Raw genomic sequence first — 15,254 nt, forward strand, 5'->3', positions numbered from 1 at the left:
CTGAAAATGTTGGCACCTCTCATCAGAAAATGGTTTATTCCACAGTAGACTCTAAGATACAACTCACTTAAAGTGGACTGTATGTTACAAATAAGAATGAATCCATATACACAAAGAAAATTTTGAAAAATTTAGATGGATGCTTACATATTTGAAGAGATATTTAAATGTGTTTGTATATATGTATGTATTTCATGTATATATATGAAAATTTCCTGCTTAGCCTATTCCTATAGAAATATAGATGTTAACAGACTATTCCTTTCTCAATACCATCTTTTCAACTCATTTTCTTCTAGTTGGGAATGGTGAAGCTCTATTTCCAGATACAAATTGTGTTCCTGAATAATACATATAAGGTGAATCAGTAGGGCATTATTTTGCTATATGCTTGATTTTATTGAATTATTTTTGATTATACATGAATACACACATGTATGTGTATGTGTGTGTATATATATATATATATATACAGTATGTATGCATATTTTGTATGGCATTGTGTGTGAATGTGGGATGAGTAGGAGACCTTTTTTACTGGTTTCACTGTGATGATACATAATTAAAATTGAAAGCTGAAGTGTCTTGCTAGGTTTTTCCTTGTTGTATGTGGCATCTACCTAACTCAAAGATTGAACACATTAAAATACAAACCTGAATATTTCTATACTGAAATTCTGCCTGGTATGACATTTAAGCCTAACAATACCAACCATATATATTAAAAATAAATTCATGAAGTGAAATAGGATTTATTCAGTGTAGTTGCATTTACAGTAGGAGTTGAAGACTTGTGGCAAACACTTTGCTCTTTGGCAGAAAATTTAAAAAATAATCAATTTATACAATAGTATCATCCTCAGGTTGGAGTTAGAATTAAATTCAGAAATAATGTTGAGCAATTTGAGCTACAGACTACAGAATGATTAAATTGCTGGTATTATGATTACTAATTTACATATTTTTTTAAATTACCCACTTTTGATTTTTCCCCTTCATATGATCTGTCTACTTTTGTTTTCACTATGTTCTTCAAATTCAGGGAGAGTAGTTTATAGCAGCTTTCTTGTTCTCAAATATTTTCATTTCATGATTCTTTGATAAGGCATATTCATGTATAATGCTCTTCATTTAGAGTTTTCCGTCATTTTCTAGATATGTGGTAAAAATACACTCATTTTCATCATTAGTTTTATTCTTTATTCAAGGATTAAATAATTTGCACTGGAATGGTATGCAACCAATTCTCTTTTTGTGGTAGAGCATTTGTAGAGATTCTTTAAAGTTGACTTACTTAGATGTTGGTCTTTTCTGTTGCATAATTTTTAATTTATTTAAACTTATTAATTGTATGCATGTAGAAAACTTCTACATGCATAAAGGCTAGATGAATAACAACAGCAATAACAATTTCAATTCTATGTAAAAATCTACAAAACTGTTTTATAAGTTATACAAAGTTTATAAAAATTAAATGCAAAATCATGTTAACTACTGAAAATTTTACTGATTTTTAAATACTTAAAAATCTAAGGCAAATATGCTTTATGTTTAACTAATCTTAAGGAATAAGTTTTTTTTAAGCACCTAATTCTTATATATATTGTTTAAAAGTAATTATTGCTCTCAAAACTCTTTTCTGTGCTTCTGAAATATTTTGCATAAAGATCAATTTTAGAAGCCAAGAGTACTTTTATTAATTGGAAATTGTTTCTCATTAATTCAGTGTGCTTATAATGTAAACTTTATTTTATGAAAAATGAACAATACTTTCCAAATACCAGAGTGCGGTTTCCAACTGTGTTATCGTAGGGTGAACATAATATTTAAATGCTGTATATTTGCTGTAACTTTAATCTTAACACTATATTTTGATACTCCTTCCTTTTTTCTGGAAAAAGAAAATTCATTAATTTTTATATCACATTGCTACTTCAATAATGTGCCACTAAAAGCCTTTCTTAATGAGATAGGCCAGCTTTTTTCCATAACATCAGCCTAATTATCCTGTTTTGATATATATGCATTGTATAATGATGTCACTGAAACTTGTAATTATCTGGCTTGGATCACAAATTTTCTTAGCTTGTAAGCTTGGAAACAATTGAATTCAACATTATTTTTCTCAAAGTTGCTAACACGGCTTGAAAGCCAAAATGAGATTTAGTACATACACAGATAGGGAAGATGTATGTGGGTGCTTTTTATATTTATTTTTAGTACAGTTTCTATACCCAAGTAGTCCCAAAGGAAAGTTTTCAAGGGATTAGTGGACAAGCTCAATAAGATTCAACAAGCCTATCTAGATAATTTTCTAAGCCAAAGAATAAATATGCAATGGTTTACATGACGGACACCGCAGATTCTATTTATATGCTGCACTTTGGCTTATGGTGAGAGAAAAGATTTCCTTATAAATCTGTTGTCATAAGTGCAAATCCTAGCATTCAGTGACCTATTTTCAGAATAAGCTAAGGGAATTCAATTGTACCAAAGAACAAACGGCCTTCACATAAATAAAACTTGCTACTTTTCTTAATATTTTTAAAAAAGAAAAACGAAAGTCCCAAGGCATGTTTTTGCACAAGACCCAAGGGGAACTATATTCAAATCATTTAATTATGAAGCTAATTAGATTATATGGTCCAATGACATCCTCTCTATCTAGAATCGTTTACATATATGTTATAAAAAGAATCCCTAAGATCCACAGGAAAACAATATAATAAAAAAATCAGTTAATCGTTTTTTTTAAAATAATGACTTTGTTTCACAACACTTTCCAAATTTACGCTTTGTTGGTAGCATAAGTAAATATTCATTGGGGTATGCATTAAATGAAAAAAAATGGCTCATTCCAGAATGATATACTTTATCTAGAACAATTAATCAGTGGAACTACTTGCCTCCAGAAGTTCAAACACTGGAACTTTTTAAGAAGAGATTGGACAACCATTTGTCTGAAATGGTGTAGGGTTTCCTGCCTGAGCAGGGGCTTAGACTATAAGACCTCCAAGTTCCTTCCAACTCTGTTATTCTATTCTATGTGATATATTTAGTCCAGCCAATATAGAGCCTGCACTTTCATTTATTTTTATTTTTTTTAGCTGCCAAAGGACAGAAAAATCATCAACAAAGAAGCCAAACCAACAGCATTTTCACACACAATCAGATTCTGTTAGCAGGCACTGCAGCTGCTGGTGCCACGCTGTGCCTGTCAGATTGCTCTTCAGTTTGACCCACTACCCATGATCATGAAACCATGTTGGCTAAGCTGCTATGCTTATTAGTGGTATGGATGTCTAAAGTGAATGCAATTTAAATCGAGCACTCTGCTACTAGCAGCAAACATTTGTTCCCTGAGTAACTTATACAGTTAGATTATTGTCTGCTTTATAAGGATGGTGGTACTAGAAATATGGTAGCAGGAACATCTGAAGAGACCCAAAGTGTGAAGGGGTAAAACCAGCACCGTTCTATTGCAATGAAAGCCCACCCTATTTTTATATGTGACATTGCACACATGCTCAAAGAGATGGAGTCTGCAGAATGGTTTTGTAAGCTATTTTGTAAGCTATACTTGTAAGCTATTTGGCAATCTTGCATCCTTCACCATGAAGAAGGATTGGTTGTGCAAAGCCATCATCTGCATTACAGATGACTTCAAACCTCCACCGACAACCAGCCCTTGAAAGCTGCTTTATGCACATGAAAGTAAATCTACGTGGTTTGAAGTGATTGTATGTTATACTACCTCCAGGCTTGCAGTGTTTTCTGATTCATGAAAATAAGCGGTCTGCTGGAATATTTGGCTTGCTGCCACCACCACCAGCAATGATGGCCTTAGATTCATACAGGATCACCGTTCCTGATCTCAGTACCTTGGTGGTTAATGGAAGGAACTAGGTTAACTCAGCAAAGAGTTCAAAAGTCCCTTCCGCAGCATTGTTCCTTTTCTTAGTTTCATCATAATGCCAGCTGACTGCACAACTCTGACTGCAGGTCCTATGTCATATTTTCTACTTCCATGACCAGTTTCATAAGCAGACAATTAGATATGCACATGAGTTTAACAAGCAACGCAAGCATCTACAGTGAGTCAAGCCCAGTCATAGCAATCCCCTGCCTTTATTTCTAAGTCTCTCATCAACAGCTGCCAGATGGTCAGTCCTCCATTGCTATACTCCAGCCCCTAAGTAATTCTGCCTAGCAACATAAGCATTAGCTGCATATCTTAAAGCTAATTTCTCTTGAAACATGTTTTATTCTGAGCATAGAACACTCAAAATTGTTCTTACTTGAACCATTTGGCACATCTCTGTTATTTGGCACATTTATTTTATATGCATACCACCTTTCTTCCTTCATGTCATAGATAAAATTTTGAACCAACTTTTTATTTGGAATTAGATCAGACTCCACACCAGTTAAATTCAGTAAATCAATCTTATTTCATACTCTCCAACCTTGTTTTACAGCCAGATATTAAACTGATTAATATCTGTATTCCTATTGTTCATATTTTAAAATTACTTAATCATTTGTCAGATCTGGTCAAATCTCTGGTCAAATGTAGAGATGTGACTGCTGCTTACAATAGAAGACAGACATGTACTGACAGAGCTTGAGAAATTTCCTAAGAATAGCTATTGGATTTTCTTTTTCTGAGATCCCATTATAATTTCAAAAGCCAATTGCCATATTTCAGAAAGCTGAAATACATTTTGTTCTTTCAGTCCTTTGGAGCTTGGTTAATTAAAATTTTAAGTTAAGATAATTCAGCTACTTGATATTTTGCATATGTTGTATAAGCTAATTTTAATGATTGACTTATACTTTTATAACAATTTCTGAACAATAGTTCTTCTATTATATAGCAGCACAAGGAGATCAAAATCTTTATTTCTATTATGGACCAGCATACAAGAAAAAGTTATACCCATTTCAATACAGGTAAATCCCTGGGTTAAGAATATTCCCTTTAGCGAATGTTCGAAGTTATGTGATAAGTGCCCTCTATCATTTATGAACAAGTGCCAAAATTATGAATATTGCATCTTCACGGCAGTTGTTCCCTCTTACGAACAACCACAGAGATTCTGCAACATTCGCCTTGCGTATTCCCTTGCTCCTGGCCAGGTCTTCACAGGCACTTCGCCTGTGGAGACTCACTTACCTTGCAAAGATCTCCTCTCTGTCGCGGTTTCTTTGCCTGCTTCATTGCTTCAGACTTTCGGTGCATTCACAGAGAACAGAGGCCTAAGGTACTACGATATCATGCGAGATCAGTAGCGTGAGATCTCGTTTTTTGCAAACAGAGGGAAAGCTTCAGTCCTTCCCTCTGTTTGCCATTTCCTAGCTGAAACCTGCAGGGAGATCGCGTTCCAGTAGGCTTTCGCAGCTCTTTGCAAAAAGCCTCTGTTTGGCACCAGCAGAGCTTGCGAGGGGCAGGCGCCTCCCTCTGAAGCTCTGTTCCTACTGGCAAAGGCTTTTTGAAAATGATGCCTTAGATTCATAATCTAAGGCCTACAAGGACGCAATCCTCAAGTGCTTTGCCACTGAGAAAAGAGGCCCGGAGATGCTCATGAGGCCCTCCAGGCCTCCTTTCTCACCAGAGGTTTGCTTGAAGAGGCCTCTGGCAACGAAAAAGGAGGCTGGGATGCCTCTGTGTGGCCTTCCGGGCCTTCTTTTTCATCACCAGAGGCCTTGTCAAGCGGATCTCCGGCAAGAAAGGCCCGGGAGGCCATGCGCAGGGCTCCTTTTTCGTTGCTGGAGGCCTCGTCAAGCATATCTTTGGTGAGATATTAAAACATTAACCTAGCTCTATAAAATTCTTAATATTATTACTAATGGACTAAAGATGGGCACTATGGAGGCCACAAAAAGGATATAAAAACAGATAAAGATAAAAATAAAAGAAGAATTCTCAGTAACCCACGCAGTACTCTTAATGATCTGTTTGTTAATTTTAATTACTGGTAGGCAAAATCTAATGATAATAAATAGTTCCTTGTCTGAGACGATAAAATAAAAAAAAAAAACCCTTTCATTACGACCTATAATATGTGTCAATAAAGGAAGGTCAAAAGTTTACTTAATGATACTGGTAAACAGGGAAAGTGTAAAAGCTTATGCATGATGGTCAACAGCATTCATGTTACATTAACAGGTTTTTGGGCAAATGAGGACTTTGGTAAATTTTTCCTTACGACTTTCAGAGGTAAAACATCAAGTCTGCCTCTGAGAAAGTCTCTTTGCTGTGCAGCCAAGATTGAAGTAATCAAGTATCTTCCCAGTTCCCAGCTGAACAAGTTGTGAAAACTCTTAACATAGATTGAAATATGACTGACCTCATTCTGCAATTCTGCTTCAAAGACTCTATCTTTAATTATTCTTTTGGCTGAGTGCTTTCCAAAAGGATCAATTGTTCAAACAGTAACTTTCGCCAAAATTGCATGTTGCCATGAAGATTTAAATTGGTGCCCCAAATCTATCAGTATAGATGGAAAACAATAGCATTTGAAATAATAGGTAAATGTTAATAGCTGTGCTCTCAAGCTTTATTTTTGTTTCATTTCTGAACATCACATTGGATACATATCTAGGCACTTGTAAAGACTTCACAAAAACTTTTTTAATGGCTTTAAGTGATTTATAGTGAGGGATTTATTCAACTGAGTGTCATATAACAGTTTGGCCAAGGATTTTTCTCTAAACAGTTTTGGATTGCTTGTATGCATTCCTACCATTTGTCTGAAAATAATTAATAAAACTTGCTGTACTCCTTTCGTCATTGTGAATGTGCATCTTCTAGACATCTGTAAATTGGAGCAATACGCCCAATACTTAAAATCTTTACTCTGTTTTCCTTCCCTTCAAGGATCCATTTGAATATTTTGCATTGGTATGTAAAGTAAACTACCAGTGTAGTTTTCTGCTTCTTAATTACCAGTAGGTTTTCTTTGTAGAAAGACTGAAAGCAGTGAGTGCTCACCTTACCTGGCTGGATTGAGGCAGACTGATTAAGAAGGCAAGAAAAAAACTAAGGAAGTAGATAGGCCTCCTGACATCATTAAATCATTATCTTGCTTTTTCTTCCAAATGAAGGCTCGGCTAACTGAAATTTAATACAGCTTGTTGTATCAAATCATGAATCTTTCAAATCATGACCCATATCTTTTGCCATATCATTTGTATTAAGGAAAGTAAGAGACTGTTTATATATTTATAAAAGTTAAAGTTAAAGGATTCCTGTGGATTTTACCCAGCTAGTTGTTGTTGACTATAGGAACTGAACTCATCTCCATTTCAAGACAAGTGAGCCAGTACTGCCTGAAGATATTTCCAGTCATGTGGCCAGCATGACATCATGGAGTGCTGTTACCTTCCCATTGAAATGGTACCTATTTACCTACTCGCATTCACATGCTTTCAAACTGCTAGGTTGGCAGTAGCTGGGATGAGGATGGCAGTTCACCCCATGTGGAGCTCAGGTCTTGAACCTGGCCTGCTGACTAGAGAGAGAATTGCTATTTATCAAGTTATCCATGCTCTCTCTTTACATAAAAAGTGTATATGTGTACAACTGCACTAGAGCATACATTTCATAAGCAAAAAACTGCTAATTCTTTCTATGTTCCATATGTTGTTACGATCAGAATTGGAGCAATCTATTGCCTGACAAAAGCATACAATAATGGATTTTTTAATGTATAATAACATAATAATTACACAATCCATATAGTTTAACCCTAAATTTACTAGTGTCCAAAAAAACCATTTTCAAATCTCACCCACTTACCATGTACCATTTTGTTTGTCTATATACAAACATGTTTAATTCTGGATTTGGATCAATATGACATTAGTTTTGGACTAGACTAATGAACAAAAACACACTTTTGAATATTAAATTTAAATATCTTGGTTTCCTTCATGATGATAATAAAGAACTGTTTTTTCTAATATAGTTAGCTTTATGCTCTGTTTATTTCTATTGTTTCGATGGAGAATACTTACCAAGGTTAATGTACAATGTTATAATATGTATAACTCTATAATAAATATTTCAAATGCTGACATTTATAATAAATGCTAACATATCCCTGTCAGTATTTGTGAATATCTTAAACAAAAGAACAATGAATATGATTATACATGAAAATGCCAGCATTCTCTAGTGTTATGTCCAGAAATGTTGAGTACTAGTAGAATACTGGAATTCATTATACTTCATTCTGGTTTGCTGTTTTAACAACTTGTGTTTCACATTTCAATATCAAAAACCTCAAATTAGATTTCTAGCAGTTTAGAAAGGTAACAAATTTGTGTTAATTCAGTTAATTGCACAGATTAAAATAATACCAACAAAAATATAAACTTCAGCAAAAGAGAATAACTGGAATACAAAGACTAAGTAAGAGATAAAGACGGTCAGAACTCAAATAGTACTATTAAATAGCATTGTTAAGTAGCAATAGTAGCAATAAAAGGAAGTTCCACTAGATTTCCCAATGTGTTAAGTTTCTGAAAGCATAGATGCATAGAGTAATGCTACCAATGAGGAATATTCATTTATTAACATAAACTAATCTTGGGAATGATAGGCAGGCAGGCAGGCAGGCAGACAGAAAATAAAGATATTGGAAAAGTCTTCATTGGGTATATCCAATTCCTGCTGACTCCTATTGATCATAATTCCAGAAGCAGATGTTGCTGCCTGTGGAAGATTTTAAAATAATTTGTAGGATGTGCTTAAAACACTAAAACGTACAGTTCAGAGAAATATTTCCCTTTCTTATCCTCCCAGCGCATTTCTACATTTGGATACGTCAAATGTCTTGCTCTGATACATTTCTAAAAATCCTTACTTGGCTGGTGTTATAAATATCTGAGTAATAAAACTGAATTGTGTCAAGTAGAGAAACATACTTGGGAGGTAATGAATTGAGGCCGGGCAGACATGGGCTGTTGAGGGGAGTAAAGTCAGCACTATTGGCTCTGCAGAGCAACCATTTACTACAAGGAGAGAATGAAGTTTATGTGCATCCAAGGCAGAGGTGAAATTCATTTACCTTCCCTACCGTTTCGCAAATGTGCGTGCACTGCACGCATGCTCGCTTTGCTCGCTTGTGCTGTCGTCTGCACATGCACAAAGCCTTTTGCACATGTGCAGAGGCTTAAAATGTCTCAAAAAGTAACATCATGATGTCTGCATGGGTGGGCGGAGCCTCCCACAGCTGCCACTGCTGGTTCGCCAGAGCCAGATAGAACCAGCTGAATTTCACCCCTGATCCAAGGGCTATTTCCAACCCAGAACTTGGAGAATGAGGCTTATATGAGTAATCATGGCTTTGGAAAGTGAGCTAGATGGGAGAAAGTCTGAAAAGTCATTCTGGTGTCCTTTGCATTTTGCTAGCCTGACTCCCATGTGGCAGAGCAAGAAGAGAATTCATATTTCCAAAGATTTTAAGATATATAAAATATATGCTAAAAGATGATAAATAAAGCAAAAAAAATGTAATAATACACAATATGTTTTCATGTTCTATGTTTATAGAAAGGTCCTTGGAAAGATGCTGTGCTGTATGTTCCTCTATATTGGTGGGGGTGGGGGTACAGGCTCTACTACTGAGTAACATGAGGGAATGGAAAATAATAAATATTGAGAAATACTAGTATAAGTAATGGGTAATCTAGAGAACATATGATCTTTTGCATATTGGCAAAATAGAGAAAGAACCTCTTTGGTGATACTGTGCTACTCTATGATTGGTCTCTCTGCATCTCTTTGATAGTGCAGGATCGGCTTACAAATCTAATATGGTGGTCAAATGCAAATTGCAAGTAGATTTCTTTTTGAAAGATACGTTAGAGCATCGGTGTCAAACTCAATTTCATTGAGGGCCGCATCAGGGTTGGGTTTGAGCTCGGGGGGGCAGGGTGGGCGTGGCCAGGGTCAGTATGGCCAGCTCGGCATCACTCATGTCAAGGCTCCTGTGGAGGCCTGTGCACTCTGCCAGCGAAAATGGGCTCTCGAGCTCCATTTTCGACTGCAACAGCATCCTGCAACCCTCTCCCAGTGAAAATGGAGGCTGCACATGGCCCTTGCGAGCTCTGTTTTCACTGGCAGAGGCACGGTGGACCAGTCCTTTGCTGTTTCCAGGGCAGCCCCATGGGCCAGATCTAAGCACCCTGCAGGTCAGATCTGGCCCCCGGGCCTTGAGTTTGACACCCCTGTGTTAGAGTGAATATAATTTTACATAATCTTATATACCCATATATCTAGCTAGGTGCCTAATGTTCAACTTACTTTCAACTCCTAGTGTTGTTGATAGAATAACAAAGGAGTTTAAGTATAAAAGCTGAATTTTCACTTTTTTATTTTAAATTGAACTTTAATTACGGGGGAAATAATAAAATTAGAATATAATTTAAGACATCTGATCTCATTTTAAAACACATATTGATGAAAACACTGGCTATACTTGAACAAGATTCTCTCATACCCCAGAAAGGCATATTCATTTTCATGCCTACTGCTAATAGAAGTGTTCATTCTTTTTCCTTTCATTTGCTATGAATACATTGAGAAATGTTAAGAGCTGAGAAAAGCAGAAATGACATTAGTCTGAAAAGACTTCCAATTTTTATGACTACAATTTTTAATACTGTTGAAATAAGTGTTAGAATATGAACATTATTTTGATAGTGTTGTATTTTAAACATATGTGCACACACGTCTTCTGAAATTGAGAAGACAATACTGAAAAATCTTTAAAATTAGAAACATAATCTTAGTAAAATTTTTAATAATCTTAAAATGGCAAATGCAACTGTTCCCTAGTTTCTTACAGTATGTTATATATACTGTAATTTGACCAACTATTGAGTTATTTGAAATTCAGTTTCTTTGGAAAAAAAGTAATAGACTATTTCAGTGGTATAATCTTATTTGCACATTTATACAGGTTAACTATAAAACTATTTATAAAATTATAAACTGTTATCATATTCTGCTTTTTATCAGATTTCTAGAAAAGCCAATGTTGCCGTAGGACTTTCTGTCACCTTTTCAAATGCAGCTTTAGCACAGGCCTCTTTCCAGTTATTTTCCTAAGACAACAAAGGTCATTTCTCTCCATTCTTATTCATTGCAGTGTCCATATGAATAGAATGCCATAAGGTATCAACTTCTCTTTGTCAAACCATGAATATGTATTTTGTCAATGAATATATTACTCATACAAGTTCTCTAACTTTTATTTGGTATTGAGCCAGTGAAATTGTTCCAGTCCAATATTCCTATCTGAAAGTAAACTTGTTGAACTTTATAGGTATTATTTAATAGTAAATATATGTAAAATCCCCTTTTTACAACCAGGTAGTCCCTTAATTTGGAGTAGAATTGGGGCAGCTGGATGGAGCTGAGCGTTTACTGGCCGGATGCCCTTCCTGACATTGTGTAGTTTGCAACAGATATTTTTCTTTGTGTCCTATGAGAAAAACATCTACCTAGGATTGAACTCTCAACCTTTTGGGGAGGAGGTGAGCAACTTGACCACTAGGCCACCATGACGCTCAAAATAGTAAATTTATGTAGGAATTTATTTATTTATTTAATTTATGTAGCCTACCCTATCACCAAAATGACTCTGGATGATCCATAACAACAATGAGATAAAAGAATATAAAAAACACAAATATAAAATGTAAAAATCCATATTAATAAATGTCATAAAAACCAAAGTTACAAACCCTCGGTGATGAGAGAGATAAAAAAAGGCTATCTCAACAATAGAGCTACCATAGCAAATCTCTAATGACCCAGGAGCTCCAGGCTGGATAACTGGTCTGGAGGCCCTTCCAGAATATCATTGGAGGAATATAATTTTAGGGAAAAGGATGTTCCATAAGCCTGATATCATGGCAGAGAAGGCACGCTCCCGGGACCCACCAAATGTTAATCCCTAGCCAGTGGTACCCACAAAATGCTGCCTCTGCCAGATCTGATGGAGTAGGCCTAGGAAAAAACATCAAACCCTATGGTACCCCATGGTACCCCACTTAGAAGGGACTGAGGAGAAATCATCACCAAATGAATGAGGTGAAAAGGAGGAGAACTAGAACAACACTGTGCCACCCGTCTCTAAATCTCTTAGCAGATCCAGAATGGGTGGGTTCTACTTACCTTTACTACCGGTTCATAATGGGATCGCACGCACAATCCTTCTGCACATGCACAGATCATTGATTACAACATCCGGGGTGGTGGGCGGGGCCTCCCACCAGTTTTGCTACCGGTTCTTGCAAACTGGTCCGAACCGGGGGCAACCCACCACTGATCCAGAAGGATACCATGTTTGATGGTATTGAAAGCTGCCTAGAGGTCAAGTAGGGCGTAATGTCTATGCTGTTGTTATAGTACATAATTTTTTTTCTACATTTTTCTCAGAGAGATTCAGAACTAAATCCAGGACAAGAGATGGGTAACTTGGTGCTATCCAGAAATATTGGATCACAACTCACAACATCTCTTGGCTATTGGGTTTCTGACTAGGCATGATGAGGACCCAAAATCCAAAATGTTGCTATTTTGTGTAGGTTTTCTGACTTTTTCTTCACCATAAGAAATATTTAATATCTGTAAATGAATTACAATTTGGAATTGTAATCTTCAAGCCAAAACATTCTAGAAATTATAAAACTTACAGTTAAATTCAGTTCTAAATCATTCATTTGCTAATTAGTCTTTGAGTTCAGAAGCTGTTCAATAATGCTATCCTGCATGGCATTCCCTTAACTGCTACATAGAACAAGGATCAAAGCAATAATCTTCTGTTAAAATAAATATAGTGGGAATTAATGACAGACAGGATCGAAAAATGAAGTGTGTTTTCAGGGAGTTATTATATTTTGACACACACTATAATTTTATAAACATCTAGGCAATGAATTAGAGATGTGACTGTAGTTCAGGGGCTTTTCCAAAGACAGCATTTGTGCATAATTTAAAAAATAGCTGCCCTAGTCTTCACAGACCACAAAGGAAGACCAGATGCCATCTATTACTCCCCAAAGAAGAAATATTTAGTGATTGCCTATTGGAAGGCAGCAAACTGACCTGCCAATTGTAGTGAAAGGGATACATTTTCTTTTAGTGCAATTTTGTATTATATAAACTATTTTACCCAGCTGGGTATGTATTGTATTGTGCATTTTCTGAGTATGCTCTTATTGCTATGGAAGTTTTAAGAACCACAGGCTACAACAGAATCATATTGTCATATAATTCCATTTTATTAAAAAAAAAATTGGGTAGATTTTACATTTCTATTTGTAATACAATTAGAACTGTGTCTGGCAAATATCATTTATCAAGTTATCATGTTACCACACTGAGCAGCTGGAAAAGATTATAGAGCTTGATGAAACATCTGCTTTTTCTTCATGACACTTAGATTACCATTTTGACAGTTTACCATAAACTCAGCCCCACCAGGTAGAACAGAACAGAAAATCAAACTCCACAGGAAACTATAACTATCTTTATTGAGATCAGCTACAAGAATAGAATCTTCTGATTATGCTGTACCACCTCCTCCTTATAGTTCATTAGGAATTAGGAAGTCATATGACTAACTTCTGAATATTACCTCATAGTTCTGGACTTTAAAAGTACTTCAATCTCTTTTGCCTAGGCAATGGAGCATACATATAATTATCAAAGTCATCTTCTTTACGCTCTATAAGATCTTAGCAGTAAATCTCAGACCCCCAAACTATATGGCTTAACTAAACTGCTAGGCTTGAACTCAGCAAAATCTTTATTAGTCGCATGAAAAAATAGGCTACATAATTTCTTTTGTTGCAAACGAAAATAAAGTTATATCAAAATGTTGGTTGCCCTGTTATGATGAGTAGTTCCTTATTATCTACAGCAAGCACTATAGCTTCATGGCCTTGAAACTGATCAGCTGTTAATATAATTGGCTGTCAACATATCTCTCAGAGGTCATGATGTTTTGTTTCCAAGCATACACAAGAATGTATATCTAAAGCTATATAATTTATAATATAAATATACCAAAAATATGTTATAATGTAAAGACAGGCCATACAGAAATGTTATACATATTTGAAGACAGTAATCTTAGATTCAGATTCGGTTACCTGGAAGTAAGTTTTTTTCTTTCTGAAATGAAATGTAAAATGATGCTTTCAAATAAGATAATGTGACTATAACAGAATTTATTTCTAGCAAATGTAGATTAGAGTTTACTAAGTGGTTTTTCTTACTTAGACTGGTGGCACAATTTAATATGACATTTTCAATCAGCGGAAAGCTTATATTTAAATATAAGTGCATTATCGCAATGTTGCATGCACAGTTTTTTGCCTGAGTATTTTGTCCCCTGGGTGTATTTCAACTACCTTTAAAATAATTTAACTTCTATAAATAAGTAGCTTCCATTTTTTGAACTCTAGAAATTTGAAGGAAGCTGTTGTATCATTTATTGGGGGACTCGTTTCTGAACTGAACTGCTTATGACTGATATGAATTCTGCTCTTTCTTGAAAACAGCTAAATTTATTTGTGTACAGTTCAAATATATGTAATTGCATGCCCAAACACGTATTTGCAAGAAACTAAAGATACCATTGTTTCAGGGATTTGTAAATTATTTTCAGAATTTCAGAATTTGAAAAGGGATAAGTGGAAGGAGAAAATGTTGGGCTGGTGCCAAGCGATAGCTCGTAATCCTCACAGATTCCCAAACAGCACAAGAACCCCCGAAGTCACAGGTGATGCTTCACATATCTCTGCCTTGGTGAGTGGAAGTTCTATTTCATGATGATGGCTTGTACAAAAAAAACCTAAATTGAAAATTCCTTGTGCCATCCCCTCTGTCCAAGCAATAGTCTTACAGCTTGTCCAGTATCTGAATCTACTTTTACTTTATATTCTCCTTTGTGTTTTGTTCTGAATGCACTGCAGTGGTTTACATGTTCACATTCCTAACATTGCTATTTTTTGTTCATTTATTTTTGGTTTGCTTGTCTTTTAGGTGATGGCTGTTAAAGTAATTTGGGGGAGGGGTGTTTTGTGATGTGCTTTCTTAAGTTTGTAAGCTAATATTTCCTCCTTTTGCCCCTTTCAGAATATTGGCAACATATATAGCTTTCTGTATATCTTTACAAGTCTCTTGTGCATGATGAGAGTAGGAGGGTCTTATTTAAAGGGACTATTTTGCT

At 35.5% G+C, this 15,254-nt stretch overlaps 1 protein-coding gene across 1 annotated transcript in view; it reads left to right on the forward strand.

The window, feature by feature from the left end:
• The window catches only part of MARCHF1 (membrane associated ring-CH-type finger 1), a 123,363-nt gene that overhangs the window by 18,434 nt on the left and 89,675 nt on the right, over positions 1–15,254 (forward strand). The window contains exon 2 of the mRNA XM_070948721.1: positions 14,691–14,830. Within this exon, the coding sequence (XP_070804822.1) occupies positions 14,729–14,830 (102 nt within the window). The 5' untranslated portion in view covers positions 14,691–14,728. The remainder of the gene's footprint in view (positions 1–14,690; positions 14,831–15,254) is intronic.

The sequence above is a fragment of the Pituophis catenifer genome, unplaced genomic scaffold, assembly GCF_029215685.1.
Source record: "Pituophis catenifer annectens isolate HBS135680 unplaced genomic scaffold, rPitCat1.0.hap2 SCAF_8, whole genome shotgun sequence".
Taxonomy (NCBI): domain Eukaryota; kingdom Metazoa; phylum Chordata; class Lepidosauria; order Squamata; family Colubridae; genus Pituophis; species Pituophis catenifer.